The 22,684-nt window shown below is 45.1% G+C and overlaps 1 protein-coding gene across 1 annotated transcript in view; it reads right to left on the bottom strand.

Annotated features, from left to right (window-relative positions):
* MYO5C (myosin VC) overlaps window positions 1-22,684 on the bottom strand; it is a 98,516-nt gene that overhangs the window by 49,937 nt on the left and 25,895 nt on the right. Inside the window, exons 11-21 of the mRNA XM_008072580.2 lie at window positions 17,900-18,040; window positions 15,398-15,523; window positions 12,443-12,526; window positions 9,788-9,922; window positions 9,228-9,325; window positions 7,701-7,787; window positions 6,875-6,986; window positions 6,074-6,285; window positions 3,879-4,044; window positions 2,358-2,504; window positions 559-723 (exon numbers count right to left, since the gene is read on the bottom strand). Of these exons, the coding sequence (XP_008070771.1) occupies window positions 559-723; window positions 2,358-2,504; window positions 3,879-4,044; window positions 6,074-6,285; window positions 6,875-6,986; window positions 7,701-7,787; window positions 9,228-9,325; window positions 9,788-9,922; window positions 12,443-12,526; window positions 15,398-15,523; window positions 17,900-18,040 (1,473 nt within the window). The remainder of the gene's footprint in view (window positions 1-558; window positions 724-2,357; window positions 2,505-3,878; window positions 4,045-6,073; window positions 6,286-6,874; window positions 6,987-7,700; window positions 7,788-9,227; window positions 9,326-9,787; window positions 9,923-12,442; window positions 12,527-15,397; window positions 15,524-17,899; window positions 18,041-22,684) is intronic.

Here is a 22,684-nt window from a genome sequence, read left to right as displayed (position 1 = left end):
CTTGGCCAAGTTATTTCATCTGCCAATTTTTATTCCCATTTTAAATATGAGGAAACTAAACCTCAGAGACGGTAAGTGACTCAGCCAAGATGGCCTAGCCAGAGAGCAACAAAGACAAGATTTGAATCTAGGACATCTGGTTTTCACAGCGACTGTTCCTGCCACTGCACCAGAGCTGGAGATCTTCCAGAAGCTTTGCACTGCTGTTTGGGAGATGCTTCAGGGCATAGGCCTTATGGAAAAGGGACAGGAGACCAGGTCATCAAAGAAGAGAGCCAGGAAGGCTGTGTGGGAGCAGCCTGCCAGGGCTCCTTCTGGGGCCTTTCCTCCCTTTGCAAAAGCTGAAAGAAAGAGAAAATCTGTGTTGGATTTCCCTAATAATGAACCTCCTCCTCTTCACCTAGATTCTAACCCTCTGATTTTGCTTCCCCTAAAAGGTAAGCTCCCTTTGGTCATGGGAGTTGGAAGCATGATCTGTTCAGCAGAAATCTGCCTTGCTGCTCATCTCTTCCACGAACAGAGACCCACAACTTCCACGTTCACAAGCCAGCACCTGACCTCTTCTGCAGCATCCTTGTATCTCTTTGCCTTCTCCTCATAGTTCTGCCTGTGGGCAACTGCTCTTTCCAGCTCTGTTTCCAGCTTCTGGATCTTTTCCATGTCACCTGCTCGAAGAGCAGCAAGGCTGGTCAACTTCTCCACCAGCCCGTGGTTCTCTTTGTTCTAGAGGAAAGAAAATCCAGATGGTTAGAGGTTTATCCAAAATAGAGGTGCTGCTTCATTTTCTTCTCACAACCTCTAACATGCATCCAAATCCACCAGAGGAGTATTCACACTGATCATGGTTATCACGACACAGGCATTCATTAGCGTCTTTGCCACAGTGGAACTCGTGGCGGCAGATCTTGTCAGGTAAGCATCTTCCTGAGCTGATGGCTCTTTTATTGTGGGGCCTGTCCAGCCCTAGAACTCCCGGACAATGCTGATGCTATGGGTTGAATTGTGTCCCCCGAAAATTCATATGTTGAAGTCCTAACTCCTATACCTCAGAATATCACTATACTGTATTTGAAGATAGAGCCTTTAAAGGAGTAAGGAAGATGAAATGAGGCTGCCAGGATGAGTTCTAACCCAATATGATCAGTGTCCTTATCAGACAAGGAGATTAGGACACAGACACAGGCACAGAGGCAAGATCATGTAAAGACAGAGGGAGAAGGCAGCCAACCACAAGCCAGAGAGAGGGGCCTCAGAAGAAACCAGCCCTGTTGATACCTTGATCTTGGACTTCCAGCCTCTGGAGCCATGAGACCTTACATTTCTGCTGCTTATACCACCCCATCTGTGGTGCTTTGTCTTGGCAGCCCTAGAAGACTAATAAACTCAGGGTGAAGCCCAGGCAGTGTCAGAACCCCACTTGGCTATGGCCATTTTAAGTGTTGTTTGGCACAAACTGTGCAACATGTAGGCCTGTGACACAATTGCACAGTGAGAGAAAACTGCTACTGAGGCTTAAGTTTATTTGTTCACACATTCATTCGTCCATTTAAAGGACCCTTATAGTATAGCTGAGGGCTGAGCTTAAAGTTCACCTTGGGAGAATTTGCATATTGTTTGAGACAGGCCTAGGAATGAGTTGCGTAGATCTGGACACTGCAAATTCCATGGCCCTTCACTGACTAAATACATACAGAGTTTTGTTTTCCTGCCAGCAGGAGTGGTATGGGGATTTTTCCCAAACCAGGCAGGGTTGCAGCTAGACCCTACGGCACCTGTGGGCAGATTAGAACACAGCAGCTCCTCTGAGCTGATGCAGGCCTGAGGGAGCATACTTGGCATGGAGACAGTATCTTTGAGCAAATTAGGAAAAGACACCTCTGCCTCCAGGAAGCACAGCATCACGCAGGGACACATGTCTTGGAAGGTAGGACCAGACTGGATTTCAATGCCAAATGCCCTCTTAGGCAGGTGCACTTGTGCAGTGTACAGCATACACAATCAAATGAAACAATCCTTTACAGTATACTTCTATTTTCTAGCTCAGGTGGTCTGTGTACACTGTTTGAACCTGCTAACATGGGCATACATTTTTTTTAAGTTTTATTAGAGAAAGAAGAGAGAAAAGAAAGGAAGACATGCCGGAGATACATAAATCTTAGTAGCACAGCTAAGGAACTGGTCCACAACAAAATAAATCCACATTAGAAAAAGTAGATATAAAAGATGCATTGTGCACCTGAGACCCAATCCCTACCACTACATAATATGTCCATGTAATGAACATGCATGTATAAACCCTGACTCTAAAAGAAAAATAAAACAAAAACAACAACACAAAATACATTATGAACACCTACCTGATCTTCCAGTTTTTTCTGCAAACGCTGGACCCTGTAAGTAAGCTGGATGTTGAGCACGAATCGTCGGATATTCTGGAATCTGCGCCTGGCCAGCCATGCCCGTGCATATTTCTGAAGGATCACAGCTTTGTGTTCCTTGAGCATCTTTTAAAAAAAACCAAGATTTTGTGAAACGTGAAATGGATCTCAACTCCTTCTCTCACCAACTCCTCCAGTGCTAGAAAATGCAGCTACTACAGGGTAAATGCTATCTGTAGGGGCATGTAAGGACAGATGCTCTCATTTGCGAAGCCCCTGATCTCCAGGAAGGTCTTCATGCAGAAAAACAATCTCACTACTATTGGCGAAAAATAGTGTGAGTCCCAGGAAACCCGTGTTCCAAGAAAGTAGTCTCTACCATACCTTCCTTTATTGGTTATTTAAAAAAGATACTTGTCCATATTCAATATCAAAACAGTTACATCACTAGTTTCTCTTTCTCACAATAGGCCCTGAAGTAATCACACCAAAAAGAAAGTTTACTTTGGCCGGGTGCTGTGGCTCATGCCTATAATCCCAGCACTTTGGGAGGTGGAGGCGAGAGGACTGCCTGTACTCAGGGGTTTGAGACCAGCCTGGGCAACTTGGCGAGACCTTGTCTCTAAGGAAAAAAAAAAAAGAGAGAGAGTATGCTTTGAACCAATAAACCACAGGGTGTACATCTAAAGACTTCATGAAGTTTTCCAGAGATAGCTTAAAGCTGGGAATCTGAACAGTATGCTCACAGAAACCACACCAAAAAGTGGGACTTGGGCGGGGAAAGGAGCCTGAACAGGTCAGCATGATGTCAGTCCATGGACTGCAGAGACATCTCACAGCCAGATGGGGTGGCCAGGGTGCCCCAAATCCAAAGAAGCCAAGTTTCAAAATAACATAAAATTGATCTAACTGCAGAGGGGAGAAACAAAACAAAACAAAATTGAAAAAGTTTTGTACATATTCAAGATTTCTCCAGGACTGTGGATACAAAGCACGTGAGATGGCACTTTTAGAGACAAAAGTTTCAGTCCTGGGAAAAGGTAATGAGAGGACTTTTATATAGCTACACCAACAGCAAAAAGTTATCTTCTTCCTTTCTTTCTTTCCTTTTCTTCCCTTCTTCCTTCCTTCCTTCTCTCCCTCCTTCCTTTCTTCTTTCCTTGCTCTCTCACTCTCGCTCTCGGAGGCTGGAGAGCAATTAAACAGAACCTCAATATATGGGGTGCATCCATTCTGTGAGTGGATGGGAAGGGGGTAGGTAGGACAAACATTTGGTCTCTCCACAATAATTTGGTTACTTCTGATGAAAAAAAATAAAAATAAGATACTTTAAAGCCAAAAACCTGAACAGCCTTGTTTTTTGGCTGACTCCTCCTTTCTGGTTTGGCTGTGCTTTGCGCAGAACAATGAGGTTCCCTATGGTGGAGTCTTTCCCAGGTTCTGGTTCTCAGGAAGGCAGTCCCACGCCTCTTCCCTCCTCTACAGGGAGGTTAGCCATACCTTTCGATACCTCCTCCTTGCCAGGAATCCTCGGGTATAGGCCTGGATGGTGATAGTGGCCACGCGAATCAGCTGGTAGAGGTTGCGAACGAGATACCCACGGCAGTACTTCTGAAGGATGATGGCTGCCCAGGCTTCTTTTAAGGCTGTGGCGGTGATAGCTTTCCTTGGTTAAAAATAATAAAGAGAGAGTAAATCCGTTATCCACCATCAACTTCCACTCCAGAAGTGCAAGCTTGGCCTAGTACTTGCTTAGAGAGGCATGTTCAGATGTTTTGAGTGGTTTATTCTAATACTCCTTGTGGCTGGTCCCCAGTTACCTGTCATCTCTGTTACCCTGATGGGAACATGGATCTGTTCCAGGAACTAAGGACCCAGGTGGGAACTTCCACTTCCACGCTTATTCTCCTCAGGCCAATGGAGCCACCTCCACCCATGTACCCATAGAGAACTTGCCCTGGCACTGCACCTGCTTACACATCTGTTCATTCATTCATGTGGGAAATCACACTGGAGGATCTAGATCAGGGATTGCAAACTGTGGCCTGAAGGCCAATTACATTGGCTGCCTGTTATTGTCAAGATTTCCTGGAACACCGCTACATCTGTTATTGACATCCGCCCATGGCTGCGTTTACACTACTGCAATAGAGACCACAAGCCCCCAAAGCTTCAAATAGTTATTTTTTGACTCTTTTCAGAAAAAGTTTGCTGATTCCTGTCTAAACAACTGGAGGTGAAATCTACATTCTTGTCTTCAGAGTTTATGGTCTCTTGCAGCAGATGGACTTATGAATGGCCAAGGAAGAGGAAAAATCAAACAACCACTAACTAGCTCTGTAAGCGAGAATAGCGGAAGGGCACAGTCATTCTGCTTGGGAAGAGCTGACCCGCGGGCCAGCCCTTGATGGAAAGTAGGATTTCTGTACGCAGTGAAGGCTTGGAAAGGCATGTCAAGCTAAGGGACCAGCATGAGTAAAGGTATGGAGGCCCCACAGTGCCTGGAATATTCAGGAAAAGGGAACGCGTGTAGAATCGCCAGAATATAGGATGCACAGAAGAAATCAGTAGTCGATGAGGTTAGAAAAATAGATGGGGACCATTTGTTATCTTAAAAATATATTTGCTGAATACCTATTGTGTGACAGCCACCATGCTAGGTCTAGGTATGGATGCACACTGAACGAGTGTGTTGCCTGCTCTCATGGAGCTTCTATTTGTATAGAGGCACCCAGGCCACAGGGGGCTTTGAACATCATGTCAAAAACCGATGATATTCCATAGGAAACAGGGACCTTTAGAGGTATTAAGGGAAGGAGCAGAGCAATGGCTCAATCAGGCCCTGAGGGAGAGAGGCTGTGATGTCAGAGCAAGAGGCATGCCACGATGTGCATCTAACCTGGGCTGGAGCGGGGTGGAATGAAGGGGACAGACAAGAGGCAAACAGGGAGGTGACCCAAATGGAAAGGGTAAGAAGAAAACTGGGGTTTCCTTCCCTGGAGACTGCTGTTGTTAACTGAGCCCAGAAGCACAGGAGGACAAACCAGGCAGGCTGTGTGTGGCATGCCATGCTAGCCATGCAGAGAAGCCCAGATGCCAACAGAGGATGACCTCAAGCTCAGGAAGGAGGTAGGCTCAGAGAAGCCTCCTAATCCCTAAACACTGCCTCCTCAGCTATCCTCATGGCATCCCAAGGAAGGAGGCAGGACAGATAGAGATACACAATTTATCCAGAAGCATCCTGGTCCCGCCCTCTTCAACAGGTATGTTAAAGCCATGGAGGGTCATGGAATGACTGTGGTGGTCCTTCAGTGGGCCACAGGGTCATGTGGACCCTTAGAGCCCCTCAAGGCGGGTGGGATTGGCACTGCCGGTGAACTGACCTCACTTAGCCATGCCCTCATTAGGGGTTCTGTGATGGGTTTGCTGGCAGGGCCTTGCCCCTTTTGCCACGGTCTATCCCCTGTGTCACAGGCAGACTGGTCAGTGGCTATTCTCAGTGCACAGCTAGTACTACCAACCCTTGGCGGACATACTCTTCTCACCCCAAGGCTCATAACCACAAGGGGGGCCCATACACTTGTTTGCACCTCAGGTAGCAGGAGAAAGGTTCCTTGTCCTACATGTCCTCCTTCAGAGATGATCAGCAAAGAAAGCCCTACAAATCCCACATGGTTTCCTCGATTTCAACATACCTCACGGTGTGCTGTCCCCGGAAGTACTGCTGGATTATCAGGGCAGCTTGTCTCTCTCGTAGGAATTTCTTCCTCTGGAGCCAGCCACGAATGTGCTTTTGTATCACAACACAACTCTGCCTCAGTTTATCCAATCGGAGTTTCTCTAAATAAGCCACTTGTCCCGCTCTGAAGAAAATTTTGGTTTTACCAAACTGGTACTGATTAGGATCCTGGAAGAGAAAAACGATTATCATCAGGATTTAAATCTTTCGGATGTTCCATAGTATTTGGAAAAGATTTTCAGAGATTCAAAGATGCCCAAAACATTTTATTGACATGTGTTTTCTTTGACATAAAGCAGAAAAATTCTGATCCTGAGCTAGAAATTTACACTTTGTTTAAAGCCACTTTGGAGGAAGAAGCAGAACTAGGGTTAAGGAATCCATCTGGGGGTGAAAGGGGTGTATGCATCTTCAGTGATTCTCAACTTGGCTGCTGGGGAACTCCAGCTGTGTCCATGGGGTTTCCATTTAGAAGTAGAAGAGAGAGGCACCATATCTGGAGCCCAACCACCTTAGTCGACTGTATGCTATAAGACAGGTCCATGGAGGATTGGCTTCAGTTGTGGGAGAACAAAGCAGGGCAGGAGGACACAAGGGATCCAGGGTTTGAATAGCATACAAGCGCTGGGGGCACATTCCCTTTCTCCTAAGGCCTTCATGATGATGGTCCTGAAACTCAGAGGCAAAGACAAAGAAGCCTGTTTGGGATGTGCTTCTTGGAAAGAGCCCACGATTCCAGGAGGGGAGGAAAACTGACCTGGATGAGCCTGTGTAAAACCACCTTGCACACCTCCTTTTTATCACTGAAGGAAAGCTCCTGCTTGGTCATGAGAATGCCGTAGCGACTGTAGAACTCGATGTATGTCCACCTGGAAAACCAAAGAAGGGGCTAAGCCAGGCAAGCCAGAGAGGAAGTGTGTTGTGTTTGGGGACTCTGCTGTCTTACCTGCCACTGTCATCATAGGGGTGACGGAGTGTATCCTGGTGATGACTGCACTGACCTTTGACCCTCTCCCTGGGGACTCCACCCCAGCACACTTGTTTGACCCTAGCAGCTGAGATGGGGTGATAGGGTAGCAGTGGTGGCCTCTGTCCTGTACACAGCCTATTTCTTACCCTCTTCTGGACTTTTCACAGGACTGTGGGAAGAATCCTAGAGACATCTTATAGAAGTTATTTTTTTCTTTTCTTTTTTGAGTTGGAGTCTTACTCTGTCACTTAGGTTAGAACGCAGTGGCATGATCATAGCTCACTGCAGCCTCAACCTCCCGGACTCAGGCAATCCTTCAACCTCAGCCTCTCATGTAGCTAAGACTACAGGTCTGTGTCACCATGCTCAGCTAATTTTTAAAATATTTTTTGTAGAGATGAGGTCTCACTATGTTGCCCAGGCTGGTCTCGAACTCCTGGGCTCAAGCAATCCTTTCACCTTAGCCTCCCAAAATGCTAGGATTATAGGCCTGAGCCACTACGCCTGGCAAGAATTTAAAAGTATGTGACAAACTCATGACAGCTACATCCTTGATTCTCAGCACAGACCTAAAGCTAGACATTTTTCCCGAAAACAAGGAATGACAACGTACCTGGAAGGGTAGCTCTGTGCACTGATACGAATCGTTTCTAAAACACCGCAGGCTCGCAGCTGCTGAACAATTCTTTTGGAGTCAAACCTTAAGGAAGATGATTTGATTATGTGGTAAGGCATCATAATTGATAAATATGCTTATAAACAGGTATAGCAGAACTGCCTAGAGTGAGGGCTCCTTGAAGCCAGAGCCAACCCTGTAATCCCCTTGCCCAGGTGCTCAGTAAATATTGGTTGAATGTCCAAGGAAAACAGCACGTCTGTGAGACAGTCCAGAAAGCTGCAGTGGGACATAGAGAAAGGAGCATTGGACTCTGATAGAGGTGACAAGGAGGCCTTGGGGGGGAAATAGCCTTTGAGTTGAGCTTCAAATGACAACCAGGTGGAAAGAAATGTTACAAGCTCTCCTCTATTATGCATGAATTCCCTTAAAAAAAAACAAACCCAAAAGGTTGCCTTGTAGCTGAGGTCTAACCCTTCTGGTAACCCACAGACATACTCACTGCCTCCATAGATGGCTCATCCCCCTTTAGGGACCTCTTTTGGCTCCGGTAAGCTAAAAGGATCTCTCTATACCTTATGCTTATAGGTTTTGGGTCACCTCTGTGGGGTCCCTGAGAACAAGCATACTGTCTCATAATAAGTATGAGGATGAAAGGCTCTGGCTTTCTCAGGTGCATGACCTTCAGCTATAGACTATTCTTTCAAATCCAGTCCCTTTGCTTAGCCCTGGAGAGGAGGTTGCTTAGGCAGAAAGGTTGTGCTAACATTGTATATAAAGAAGAGTGTTGTTTGTTTTTTGAGTCGGAGTCTCACTCCATTGCCCAGGCTGAAGTGCAGTGGCACACTCATGGGCACCCCAGTGTTGATCTGCTGGGCTCCAGTGATCCTTCTGCCTCAGCCTTCCAAGTAGCTAGAACTATAGGTGTGCAACACCATACCTGGCTAATTTTTGATTTATTGTAAAGACGAGATCTTGCCAAGTTGCCAGGCTGGTCTCAAACCCGTGGGCACAGGTAATCTATTCTTCCCAGCCTCCCAAAGTGCTAGGATTACAGGCTGAGCCACCAAGCCTAGCCAACAGTATTGTCTTAAATTATTAAAAAACTCTAGGTACAACTTGGTATGATGGCTCACACCTATATTCCCAGCACTTTGGGAGCCTGAGGAGGGAAGATTTCTCGAACCCAGGAGTTTGAGACCAGACTGGGCAACATAGTAAGACCTCATCTCTTTCAAAAACAAACATCTGGGTGTGGTGGCACAGGCCTGTAGTTCCAGCTACTTGAGAGGCTGAGGCAGGAGGATCACTTGAGCCTAAAATTTGAGGCTGCAGTAAACTGTGATTGTGATTGTGCCACTGCACTCCAGTCTGGGTGACAGAGTGAGATCCTGACTCAAAAACAAAACAAAATAACAACAACAACAAAATCAGAAGCAGAGTAAAGTTCAAGATAACTGAAAGCACATTCTCCAACATCATGATAGAAACTGTCTTCATGCTCTGCTACATAAGAACACTTACTCGAACGGCAATTTCTCATCATTTGGCTTGATGCACCGGACATAGTGAGGTGTTGTTGCATTGAGGGTCTCCATGAGCAAATACAGAGAGCTGCGGAACTAGGAAACAAAACCAGGGCTCAAATGTTACTCTGAAATAATGTACTGCTTAGATGAAGGGGCAAAAACAAGTCCAACCTTGGTAAGTTACTCAAAAAGAAGAAATGCTAACTGCACACAAAAACATCTATTAAGAAAGGTCTCGATCCATGACTATGGTTTATTAGCATAGCCTGCTCTTCTGGACAGAATGTTGCTCTGCCTGATAGCAGAGCAGTGTTAGCTCTCCAATAGCAGAGAACTTCGTAAACCCTGTCATCGTGCGAAGGCGCCGTTTACTCAGAAGAGTGCTGCCTTGCAGGTGGAGGTATGCTGGCAAAGGACTTTTGTATGTGTGTTCATATTAGATTGCAGGGGCCCAGTATCCGTGCCCAGGTCTGGAACACAAGTCCTCCAGGAGCTGACTCCCCAGGGTCTGGCCCTGCCCTTGGTCCTCTCACTCTTAAACACCTTCTCAAGTACCTTGTTCCCGACTGTGGTCCGGAAATGCTTGCTGTTTGGCTTGATAACTTGCTTTGCAGATTTAACCGTGATCATTGAACCAAACGGAGAAGAAGGAACTGGATTTTCTTGAAAAAAGTTGGCACAGAGATGAAACTGGAAGGAACAGAGAGGACTTCAATGTCTAGAAGTGACTACCTATAGTCCTCACAGGTGCAAACCAAATAAATTTCCACAACAACACACTCAGCTAGTCGGTGGGTAGAATAACAACCTCTGCCAATGTCTATGGCCAAATCTCAATTATAGTATACAAGATCTCAATTATATTATACAAGATTGCCTTCACTAGGAATCGTCCATGGCTTCTTTCCCAGGAATGGGAACAGGGTGGAAAACAGTGAATGTCCATCTGTGGATATCACTCTAAGTGTCAGCAAAGTGGAAACATCTACACTTCCCACCTCCATGCCTGTCTCCACCTGGAATCTCCTCCCTCCTTCCCTATATCCTCATTCTGCTTATCCAAACCCTACTAGGAGTCAAGGTTCTGTCAAGATGTTTTCCAGCCCCACCCTTTCACAATCAATGAATGAATCCTAACTTCTCTGAGCAGTTTTCATCTTTTATTTGTACCTCTTTTAAGGCACTTTCTGTCTTGCATCTGTTATTTCTTTAAATGTCTAATCTTCCCTCAGAGTAAACCTCATGTTTTGTTTTTTAAAACCTGACACTGATGATGTCCTTCAAGGTGGATCCCTGCCTAATGCCTCCTTGCACACCCTGGGGAACAAACAAAACGAAAATTCTTTCATCCTATGAGCAGCAAGCTCAGTGGAGAGACCCATCTGTGCTTCGAAGATTTGCCTTCATCTTTCAGACTGGACGCCAGGATACGCATGAGGTTGAGTAAATAATTGGTGAATTAAGTAAACTCATTTTATACCCAAGATGTAGGCTGTTTTGACAATGAATGCTTTATTATAAATGGGTTCTAATAACTGAGGTTGTCATGGCCTGGGATTTATTTGTAATCATTCATGCAAGTGTCTGTGCTTATTTGGGAAACTGTCAAGAAACCTGAACATCAACTAAAGACTGGGATCTTTTTTTTTTTTTTTTGAGCTGGAGTCTCACTCTGTTGCCCAGACTGGAGTGCAGTGGCCGCTCCCGGCCACTGTAGCCTCGACCTGCCGGGCTCCGGCGATCCTTCCACCTTCGCCTTCCAAGTAGCTGGAACTACAGGCGAGCGCTACCACACCCGGCTAGTTTTTTGATTTATTGTAGAGATGAGGTCTCATCAAATTGCCCAGGTGGGTCTCGAACCTGCGGGCTCAGGCAATTCACTCAGACTGGGATCTTTTAAAAGAGGAAAAACATAGGCTGGTCTAGTGGTCCATGCCTGTAATGCCAGCACTTTGGGAGGCAGAGGCAGGAGGATTGCTTGAGCCCAGGAGTTTAAGGTCTGGGAAACATAGCAAGACCTATTTTCTACAAAAAAATTTTTTTTTAATTAGCCAGGTGTGGTGGTGTGCACCTGCAGTCCCAGCCACTTGGGAGGCTGAGATGGAAGAATTGCCTGAGAACAGGCAGGTCGAGGCTGCAGTGAGCCATGATTGTGCCACTGCACTCCAGCCTGGGAGACAGAGTGAGACCCCAACTAAAAAAGAATCAAAAAATAAAAAATAAAAGAGGGAAGATAGTATAACCAAATCATCACAAGAATGAAGGCTTATAGATGAAATGCCCTTATTCTCAAAATCTAAGGCCAGGTGCCCATGCCTGTAATCCCAGAGCTTTGAAAGGGAGAGGGAGAAGGATCAGCTGAGGCCAGAAGTTCAAGGCCAGCCTGGACAACATCACAAGACCCTGTCTCCACAAAAAATAAAAAGAAATTAGCCTGATGTGGTGGTGTGTGCCTATAATCCCAGCTACTCAAGAGGTTGAAGCAAAAGGATTGCTTGAGCCCAACAATTTGAGGCTGCAGTAAGCCATTATCATGCCACTGTACTCCAGCCTAGGTGACAGAGTAAGAAAGCCTGTTTCTCTAATAACAAACATGAAAATGAATAAATACATAAATTAATTAAAAATGTCTTAAATGGAAAAGAAAAAGCTGTGAGTCATTCTTCAGTGACACTATTCATCATACAGAACCATGAACCACGAATGTGAGGGCCATACACACCTAAAGCAGCACAACCTTCCCTACATCCCTCACTCTCCGTCTTGTTTTGATTTTCCTCCAGCACTTGAAGGAAAACCTCAATTCCCCCAAGAATGTGAGCTTCCACAAGGGCAGGGACCTGTGAGTTTTATTCACTGCTGTATCCCCAGCATTTAGGACAGTGCTTGGCATGAGGAAGGTACTATATATATATGTGTGAATGAATAAAATGTGAACTATAATTCTTTAATGGTTATATTAACTGTCTTGCCTGTCATCTGCACATTTGATTTCTGATTCTGAGTATAGTGGAGATTTGCAATGCTTTCAGATACTAGAAACACTTTAGTCCATATTCCAAAATAGTTTTTTAAAAATGTATAAGCTACAATGTTCTACTGCCCAGACAGTGTTCTCTCCCCCCACACCTTAATCTTTCCTGATACGCATCTAGATCCATGCCAATTACCCAGTGAACAACATTAATTACCCCTTAGGACTTTACAAACCTTGCTTGCTCTCAAGATTTCAACCAGCATGTCATAGACGGTGTCTCTGTTCTTTTCAAGGAAACCTTCACATTTATACTCTACCTATGCAAAGAAAGGAATCCATTATTTCCAAAGAGGCCAAAGAAGATAGCATCTAAGCATGAATTTCATTCATTTTTAAAGAAAGACTATTAAAGAGACTATAAAGGCAAGCATGCAAAAAGAGATTTGGCTTCCGTTTATCACAGCAACCCCATCACACATAAGTTTGGAAAGCTGGGAATGTGTCTTCTGATGCAAAGGCCAGGCTGTCCCACTGGCTGGATTTCCCACTAGCCTGCTGACCGCTCTGCATTTATTTGTTGGTACTCTCTGGCCATAGGTGACCAGTCATTCTTTGCAGTGTTTGCAGTTCATACAAGAAGAACTGACTTAGGGCTCCCTTTGCCTTTGAAGCCACCAGGAGAAAGATAAAGCTCAGTGGTACCCATTGGGATCAAACAGAAATGTTTTCTTAAATTAGCATTAACGTGGCAGAAAGGAAAGAAAAACTGGCCAGCTGACTATCAAGCCTTTGAGGGTCACCAGGCCCTCAGAGTCAGGCGAAGAGTAGGTAAATGCTCGCACTGCTTGAAGTGGGCTTAGGAAAAGTCTCAATGCTGCCCTTTCCGACTGGTAAGACTTCCTGAATCCCTCAAACAACATATCCAGAGTGGCTGCTGAAACATTCAGACTCCCATAGTTTCTGCCTCTGGGTTATGTATTTTTCATAAATTAAAAAGTATATTAAAGTTAATTTTTAAAAATGGACAATGAGGCTGGACACGGTGGCTTGTGCCTGTAATCCCAGCACTTTGGATGGCTGAGGTGAGATGATTGCTTGAGCCCAGGAGTTCAAGACAAGCCTGGGCAACATAGTGAGGCCTTGTCAAGAAGCGGGTGGGGGAGAAGGAGGAGGAGAAGGAGGAGGAGGAGGAGAAAAGAAAGATGGGCAATAAGTTAATAGGTTTTCAGAGGTGCAGAAATCTGGAGGCTCCCCCTGGGTAAGGAGCTGTCCTTGCTAGCAGGCTTGTAACCAGGGACACAGGCTGTTTGTGAAAATTTCCTTGTGAAGCCCATGAAGTATATGGGCTGTTGTACAAATTCTTCCAGAGTGGGGGTATAAGTCACTAGTATAAACAGGCAAAAGTAGCAAAGATAGAGATTTTCTGTCCAGGGGGAAATCTGGACATCTGTGGGGCTTGAGCTAACGTGCCCGACCCTGATCTTGATCTTAACACTCATTAGGGTTAATTTTAAAATTACGACTTGACAAATAATAACTGGATATGCTTAGGGGATATTTAGGAATATATTTGAGAGGATATGTCAGCGTCCTTCCAGAAGAACAAAACATCTTGAACTAAAAGGAAGTGACCTGGGACCAGCTACTCTGGGACCAAGGGAAGATGTGCTGAGCTACTGCATCAAGGCCTGGCTTCCTTTCTTTCTTTCTTTCTTTTTTTTTTTTGTGTTGGAGTCTCACTCTGTCACCCAGACTGGAGTGCAATGGCTGCTCCCGGCCACCGCAGCCTCGACCTGCTGGGCTCCGGTGATCCTTCTGCCTCAGCCTTCCAAGTAGCTGGAACTATAGGTGCGTGCTACCATGCCCGGCGAATTTTTGATTTATTGTAGAGATGAGGTCTCGCCAAGTTGCCCAGGAGGGTCTTGAACCCACGGGCTCAGGCAATCCACTCACCTCGGCCTCCCAAAGTGCTGGGATTATAGCCCGGCCGCTTCCTTGCTTTCAGCATGATTTTATTTCCTTAGCTAATAAGACTGAGAGGCTAATCTAACCTGTGTGTAGTTTCTTCCACCATTCCACAGTCTACTCAATATGCTGCATAGCTATTTTAAGGGGACTTCTTGGAAGTGGCTGGTGAGAGAATTAAATGTACAGAAACGACATACTATAAAGAGAGACCCTCAAAATGAATCCCATATGAGCTTTTTATGGAGTTTGGTCTCCCCCCACCACTTTTTCCCCATGGGACCAGAACTCTGAGATTATAAAGAACAAGAAAAAGAAAATATAATTTGACATACCGTCATTCATTTCCTAGGCGTCTTTTCAGAAACGCGTCTGAAAAACTCTCAACACTAAAATTCTATCATATCTAGCAGTATTTCACTAGCACACCAAGGCAATGACAGCTTTCCAGGCCATTGTCCCCTCCCCCTGGCCCTCGGTCACTCAGCAGCAACCAACACTGACTCACAGCACCAGCCCCTGCCACAGACACAGACAAGCACAAGCCATTGCTGTGATCCCCCACACTGGGCTGGCCTCTAGGGCAACACCAGCCAGGAAACAGGAAGTGGCAGGTGTTCCCTTAAGGAAGGACGACAGATGAGAATATATTTAGGGTAGGTGGTTATGATGGATTTTTTTTCCTTCTATTTTCTAAGCTTCTATAATGCGATTTTTAAAATAATTTTGCTTTTTATAAAAGTAACATTTGTTCAGCAAAAAAGAAGATATATAAAGAAGAAAAGAAAGATCACCTAGAAACCACATTATCTTGAGCTAACTATGCTGCCATTGTAATAAATATATACTGATTTAGTAAAAAAAGGAAAACCTCAAAAAATTGTTTCCTCATTAGAGGAAACAATTATACTGTCTTGATTATCACAATTTCATACAGAAAATAAAGTGATAAGAGGTCAATGAATTCACAGTACATTCAAAGTCAGAAATGAGATCAACTAACAACACACTTATCTTTAATGTGGTACAGTTGAAACACATGTATTTTGTCACAGAAACAAACTAAGAATTGCTACACACATACACACATGTGTGTAGCCTTCATCAAAGCTACATATGAAGTGTGACTCGAATCCAACTAGAAAAATCCCTGGCCTTTCTACTCCTTCTAGAAACTATTCTAGTTCTGGGGTAGACAATATTGTTCAAAACTTTCAAAGTACCTTATCAGCAAAGTGCTGGATGATAAAAGATGTATTTGACATCCTAGGTTTTTCAAACAAAGCATTCTTGTTGACAAAATTATTATACAGCTTTTGAAGCCAGTTTTCATCAGTTCCATGTGGTAACTGGAAAAGAAAAATAAACCAAACAGCAAATAAGAAAACTAGAGATCCATAAAGGTGGGGAAAAGAGTTAATCCTAAGAAATCAAGATCATCAGGCATCTCAGAATGAACTGCTCTAGATACAAGGCCCTCCCCACCTTTTTAAAAAGTAACTTTAGGCATTAATCTGACCTTGATCTTTTTTTTTTTTGAGTCAGAGTCTCACTCTGTTGCCTGGGCTGGAGTGCAGTAGTACACTTACAGCCACCCCAGGGTTGACCTGCTGGGATCTGGTGATCCCTCCACCTCAGCCTTCCAAGTAGCTGGAACTACAGGTGCATGCTACCACGACTGGCTAATTTTTTTTTTTAATTGCAGAAACGATGTCTTTTCAAGTTGCTCAGGCTGGTCTTGAATCCAGGGGCTCAGGCAATCCTCTCGCCTCAGTCCCCCAAAGTGTTGGGTTTACAGGCTTGAGCCACCACGCCTGACCCTAACCTTGATCTTAACATTCATTAGGGTAATTTTAAAATTATTAATTGACAAATAATAACTGGATATACTTATGGGATATTTAGAACGATATTTGAGAGGATATGTCAGTGTCCTTCCAGAAGAACAAAATATCTTGAATTTAAAGGAAGTGACCATATAATGACTTAAGAACGAAGAACTGTGTTTCTATAAATGGGCAGTATTTTATTATTCCTTCCCAAGAATGTCTAAAAGTTCAGGAAAAATAGCATGGGTTCCATTACATGAACATGACTTTTATTCACAGTTGAATGGGAAAAGACTAGCACTTGAATGTTTCTCCTTAGCCCCTGCCTCCGAAAAATAGTTTTTCTTTTCTTTTATTTCCTAATTAACTGCTTCCTTGAGCTAAGATCGTACCTCTCGAGTAAAGTAGTTGCAAAACTTATTCTTGATACTGATGACTTTGAAACTATCAATTACATTCAGCTCCAATTCAGTGGCTCCTATAGCCCATGGTGTCTAAACAACTCCTGCATGACTTCTTGGTGATGCTGGTCACGTAGGAAATACCCGTATAGAGTGGGTATAAATGTCTCCTGGAGGCTACCTTGGCCTCAGCACTCCTGCCCCAGGGGACCATTCTAGGATGCTTGACCCCGATGCCTGACCTTCAGTCTTATCTCACTCACTGCAGGGACTGAGGCCCGGGTAGCACTAGAAAGGGTAGCCTGTGAGAAGAAGGGCAGTGCTGATAATTCTAGGAGAAAAGTCCCAATACAATTTTTGAAAGAACTAGGAATTGACCTTTCTTATGACCCAGCAATTCCCCTATTGGGAATATACCTGGAGGAACTCAAATCATTCTACAAAAAAGATACCTGCACACGTATGTTTGTTGTAGCTCTATTCACAATAGCAAAAACATGGAACCAACCATGTTGCCCATCAAAGCTGGACTGGATTAAAAAAAATGTGGTACATATACACAATGGGATATTATGCAGCCATAAAGAAGGACAAACATATGGACTTTGCAGCGACTTGGATGGATGTTGAGTTGATCATACTCAGTGATCTATCACAGAAACAAAGAACAGAGTACCATATGTTCTCACTCATAAGCGGACCTTGAACAATTATCATAATATTGTAAGAAAGAGATTGGCAGTAGTGGGAAACTGCCAGGGAGGGGGAGTGTGGGATTGGCAGTTGAGGGAAACAGCTAGGAGAGGGATGGGCACACCTCATCACCAAGGGTACTTGCATAATCAACATTTGTATACCTAACCTAAATTGTACCCCACATCTTTAAAATAAAATATAAAAAATAAAAGTGCCAATATGTCTTCAATACTATAATTATTATTTTTATGCAAATAAACCTATGGAGAAGAAATGAATTCCATGTTTGAGCATCAAAATATAGCTTTAGACCAAAAACATGAATATTCTCCTGTAGCCCCATGAAGAACACTGCTAGGCTGACCCACTACAAAGTTGGTCCTCTCAGAGGGAAATAATTCAAAACCCCCTAGAGATTTCTTCTTTCAAATCATAATGTTGATTTTTTAGCTACACCTTCCGATGACTCACAAGAGTCAGGATATAAAGAAAACCCAATTCTCGTCAGTCACAAACAACCGGAGTGAAGTCCCATGCCTGTTTCTATGTATACCTGGGGACAGCCTCAAAGGCCACCTTTTTGCTGGACAGTAGCAGAGGTAATAAGAGTCTACACATGCTGAGGGTGGATGGTTCACCTGGCCTTCTGGGGTTCCTGCTGTGGATACTGTCCCAGCATTAATATCCAACCGATTGAGAAACACATCAGGGCTTCATAAGCACGTTAAAAAAAATCACGTTGCAAAATGCTTATCTCATACTACTCAGAAGTTGAAAAAAAAAAATTCTTAAAAGTTACCAAGCACTCTTCATCCAGTAACTCCAGAATTCCCATTTTTGCTTCAATCAGGTCAATAACTGGTTGATTGTCATAGAAATCGATCAGCATCCAAGGGATATCTTCCTTCATATATTCTTCTTGTTCAAGTTTAAAGACATGCTGGGAATCCAGAGTTAACACAGAAAGTAAAGCAGAATATGAAAGTGTGCTTCCAGAGAGTAGGACATAAGCCTCTGGGAAACACAGACAAATGGTTGATCTGGAATGTTTACGTTTAAGCAGGAGAACCCTGGCATGCAGGCAGCCTCCCTTGCCATGATCCAGACCATTCATTGCCTGATGGGTCTTACTGTCATCTTCCTATCCAGTCTGAGTGGGTCCCCACCTCCTAGTGCCAAAGGCCTGGGCCGGCTTCTGTCACCACCAGCACCACATGGTGCTCTGCAGGGTCCTGCAGCCCCTGCCTGCTCTCTGAGGACAGATCCAGCCTCAGTGGCCCTCACACAGCCAGGCTGAGGGAAGCCAGCCACCTGAGAATGCTGGCTGTAGGCTGGTAGGAGAAGCCTACGGCTTGGAGGGTTTTGTGTACTGCTAGCTTGGTCCGTAAGTGTATCAGGGACGCTTCCCAGAAGACATGGCTCAGGCTTGCCCAGGAAGATGAAGGAAGGTTTGGCTGGCAGGTGGTGGAGTGGGGGATGGGCAGGGAGGAGACAAGCCTCCCATGGAGGAATCTCAGTGGGAACAGTGTGGAGGCTCAATGGGCATTGAGAACTGTCTCTTGGGCAGGCTAGAAAGTACAGGAGTGATGAAATGGCAAAGGATGGCAGAAGTGGATCTTCCCAGGCCTGCAGTCCTCCCTAGAGAATCAGGGCCTGTGGCCTTTTCCCAGAGGCACTGAAGACCCATGGAGGGGTGGGCGTTTTGGTGGTGGGGGGGTCACAATGAGACCTGGAGGATGGCTCAGAAGAGGGTAAGACCAGTCAGGACTCAGCCTGATGTTCATGGTGGCTGGAATTCTGGGGGAGGAAGCTGAGGAGGAGGGAAAACTATTAGGCTCAGGACACAGGGTCCATGGTGGTGGCTGAACCACAAAAAGGAGCAGGGAGGGTAAGCAGGCCATGAGGAAAGGTGGTGTGGTTTTTTGGTTTTGTTTTGTTTTTTGAGTCAGGGTCTCACTCTGTCACCCAGACTGGAGTGCAGTGGCACAATCATGGATCACGGCAGCCTCAACCTTCTGGTCTTAGGTGATTCTTCCATCTTAGCTTCCCAAGCAGCTGGGACTACAGGTGTGTGCAACCACGCCCAGCTAATTTTTTTGTTTGGTAGAAACAAGGTCTTGCTATGTGCCCAGGCTGGTCTCGAACTCCTGGGCTCAAGCAATCCTTCTGCCTTGGTCTCCCAAAGTGTTGGGATTACAGGGGTGAGTGGCCACGCCCAACCATGGGGCATCAGGTGCAGGGGCCAACAGCAGCCTGAATGATGGCATGGAGACCAGGGTGGAGTCCTTGCTGAGGCTTTCTGTGCTGACATTTGATGGTGTTACCTCCTAGGACGATTGCACACCGACAGATGGCGAAAAAAAAGAGAAGGAGGAGGAGGAAGTAAAAGAGGAAGAAAGCAGGAGAGGTGAGAAAAAAGAAAAACGGAACTGCAGCCTCTGATATGCAAATTTCAGCTGAGCATCTCACGCATATATTTCTTCGGGGTTGAGGTGGACATGAGCATGGGAAGCAGCATGGTGTTGGAGTCGGGGCAGAGGGCGGCACCTACAGAGAGCATCTGACTACAGGTGAATTATATGGCATATAAACCTGCTAATGCTAAAGAAATGGAACTTTGCCATAGAATGAAATGTAATGTTTATACATGGATCAATTCTGGGACAAGAAAAAGAAAAGAAACATTTACTGAATAGTATTTAATGTTAGATCTTCTCTCATTATTAGGTATATATCATTGACTCTTTTTTCTGAGTTGGGGTCTTGCTCTGTTACAGCCCAGGGGGAGTACAGTGGCACAATCATAGCTCACAATAGCCTCAACCTCCTGGGCTCTGAGGATCCTTCTGCCTCAGCCTCCCGAGTAGCTGTGACTACAGGCACGTGCTACTGTGTCTGGCTAATTTTTTTGTTTTTTGCAGAGACGAGGCCCTGCTATGTTGCCCAGGCTGGTTTTGAACTCCTGACCTCAAGCAGTTCACCTGTCTCACCCTCCTAAAGTGCTGGGATTACAGGTGTGAACCACCCACTTGGCCTTAGACACTTTTTTATTGATACATAATAGTTGTACATATTTTTGGAGAACATGCAATATTTTGATACACACATGCAATACAATGTGTAATGATGACTTTTTTTTTTTTTTTGAGTTGGAGTTTCACTCTGTCGCCCAGACTGGAGTGCAGTGGCACGCTCCTGGCCACCACAGCCTCAACCTGCTGGGGTCTGGAGATCCTTCCGTCTCAACCTTCCAAGTAGCTGGAACTATAGGCACATGCTACCACACCCAGCTAATTTTTTGATTTATTGTAGAGATGAGCTCTCACCAAGTTGCTGTGGACTCAGGCAATCCACTCACCTCAGCCTCCCAAGGTGTGGGATTACAGGCTGAGCCACCGAGCTGGCTGACTTTTTTTTTTTTGAGTTGGAATCTCACTCCTTCGCCCAGGCTGGAGTGCAGTGGCATGCATGCTCACGGTCACCCCAACATCGACCTGCTGGGCTCCAGCAATCCTTCCACCTCAGCCTTCTGAGTAGCCGGAACTACAGATGCATGCTACCATGCCCGGTTATATTTTTATTTTATTGTAGAGACGAGGTCTCGCCAAGTTGCCCAGGTGGGTCTCGAACCCACGGGCTCAGACAATCCACTCGCCTCGGCCTCCCAAAGTGCTGGGATTACAGGCTGAGCCACCGAGCCCAGCCTCATTTTTTTAAAATGAGGAAACTGAGGCTCAGAGAGTCCGAGGACCCAGAGAGAGGAGGTGGAAGAGCTGAGATTCAAACCCAACTCAGCATGAGCCAGAGCCCACACACTCCACGACCTCATGCTATCTTTTCCCCAGGGGATGTGTGGGAGAACTGCATGCCCAAATGCTGAACTAGCAAAGTTCTGACCTTTCCTGGGAGTAAATGTTAGGATTTTAAAGTGTGATTTCTATTATGAACTGAAATCAAATTCTTTCCACACTTTAGGACGGAAGCTAAAGGGAAAATGTGAGTTCTCAAAGCATTTTAGCTTTTCGGAAGCACAGCCAGATACGGTAAGTGAGGAATAGAAAGTAAGGAAGCAATGATAAAATATATGACCCTGGTTTCATGGCAGAGCCAATACAAAAGGATGTCCAGCCGACTTTTAATTTTGTTGATCTCTGATCAGGAGCAAGGCATCAGCAGTGCTAGGAATTCAGAAGTGACTTCAATAAAGTACCTGTATTCAGGAGCTTGTTTAAGAGGTTAAACTTGTGTTCAACACATGCAGTGATAGTAAATGCCAGAATAGCCATAATTGACATTTAGTCAATATTTTAAAAATGTCTTACTTGTCTTTCCATCACAGCACTCGACTCAGTATTTACCATATATAATGGGCACTGAGCAAAGTTTTTTGAATAAACAAGTTTTCCGTGGGGTCTTGTGGCTCATGCCTGTAATCCTAGTACTTTGAAAGGCCAGGCAGGAGGAACGCAGGAGTCTAGTTTGAGGCCAGCCTGGGCAACATAGCGAGATCTCATGTCTACAAAAAATAAGTTTAAAAAAACTAGCCAGTTGTGGTGGTGCATACCTGCAGTCCCAGCTACTTGGGAGGCTGAGGTAGAAGGATCGTCTAAGCCCACGAGGTCAAGGCTGCAGTGAGCTGTGATTGTGCCACTGCACTTCAGCCTGGGTGATGGAATGAGACTCCTACTAAAAAAGAAAAAGAAAAAAAGAAATGTTCCCAGTTGGGGAAAAATATTGGAATCCATCTCCTGCCTGTTTCCACGGGAGGACATATTTGATCTTACTGGTGGTCAGAAAGGTGCCATATCTCTCTTGTTCTAAATTAAGGTTGGAGGGACTCATTCCTGTTTCCTATCGCCATCTGCTGCTTAGTACTGCATGCGCGGAGACAGGCGTCAGGCTGAGAGAGAAAAGAACCCAAGCCCCGCCCTCTCCAGGTGACCAAGTCTATTTGGAGACATGTATGCAAATGATGGTAACTCCACATGATGCTGTGATAAGGAAGCATAGGAAGAGGCAGGGAGGTATGGGGAAGGCTCTCTGGGAAGCAGGGTCTCAAAAGACAAGCAGGAGTTTGCCAGGTGATGATGAAGCAATGGGGAAAAAACAGAAGCAAGTGGGTTAAGGTGGAGAAGGCAGCAAGTGCAAAGACAGAGAAGCTCAAAAGAAAGTGGAGCCCTTGGACAACCAACGAAAAAGTTTTGTCTGGCTGCAGCCGGGGTCTGTATCCAAGAATGGCAGGGAAGCTTGGCAGGTGGCACAAAAAAAGAACTGGGAGATGAGAGGGTGTGATTGCAAGATATGACCACAAGATGGTGCAGTGACCCAGAGTGCGGCTCCTTAAAAATTGGAAACGAAGAGGAAGAACCAGCGATGAGTCCCTTGGTGTGTACGTACACACACACACACACACACACACACACACACACACACGGCTGAGAACTAGTTCCAAAGACACACACACACACACACACACACACACACACACACACACACACGACTGAGAACTAGTTCCAAAGAGGCAGAAAAGTCACCTTACCATGTTAAACTGTTGTTGTAGTTTTTCGTTAGCATAATTGATGCA

The sequence above is a fragment of the Carlito syrichta genome, unplaced genomic scaffold (genome assembly GCF_000164805.1).
Source record: "Carlito syrichta isolate Samal-C Ts95f unplaced genomic scaffold, Tarsius_syrichta-2.0.1 Scaffold315355, whole genome shotgun sequence".
NCBI classification, from domain to species: Eukaryota; Metazoa; Chordata; class Mammalia; order Primates; family Tarsiidae; genus Carlito; species Carlito syrichta.
Note: the sequence above shows the minus strand (reverse complement) of the source record. Positions and strands in the feature narration are given on the sequence as shown.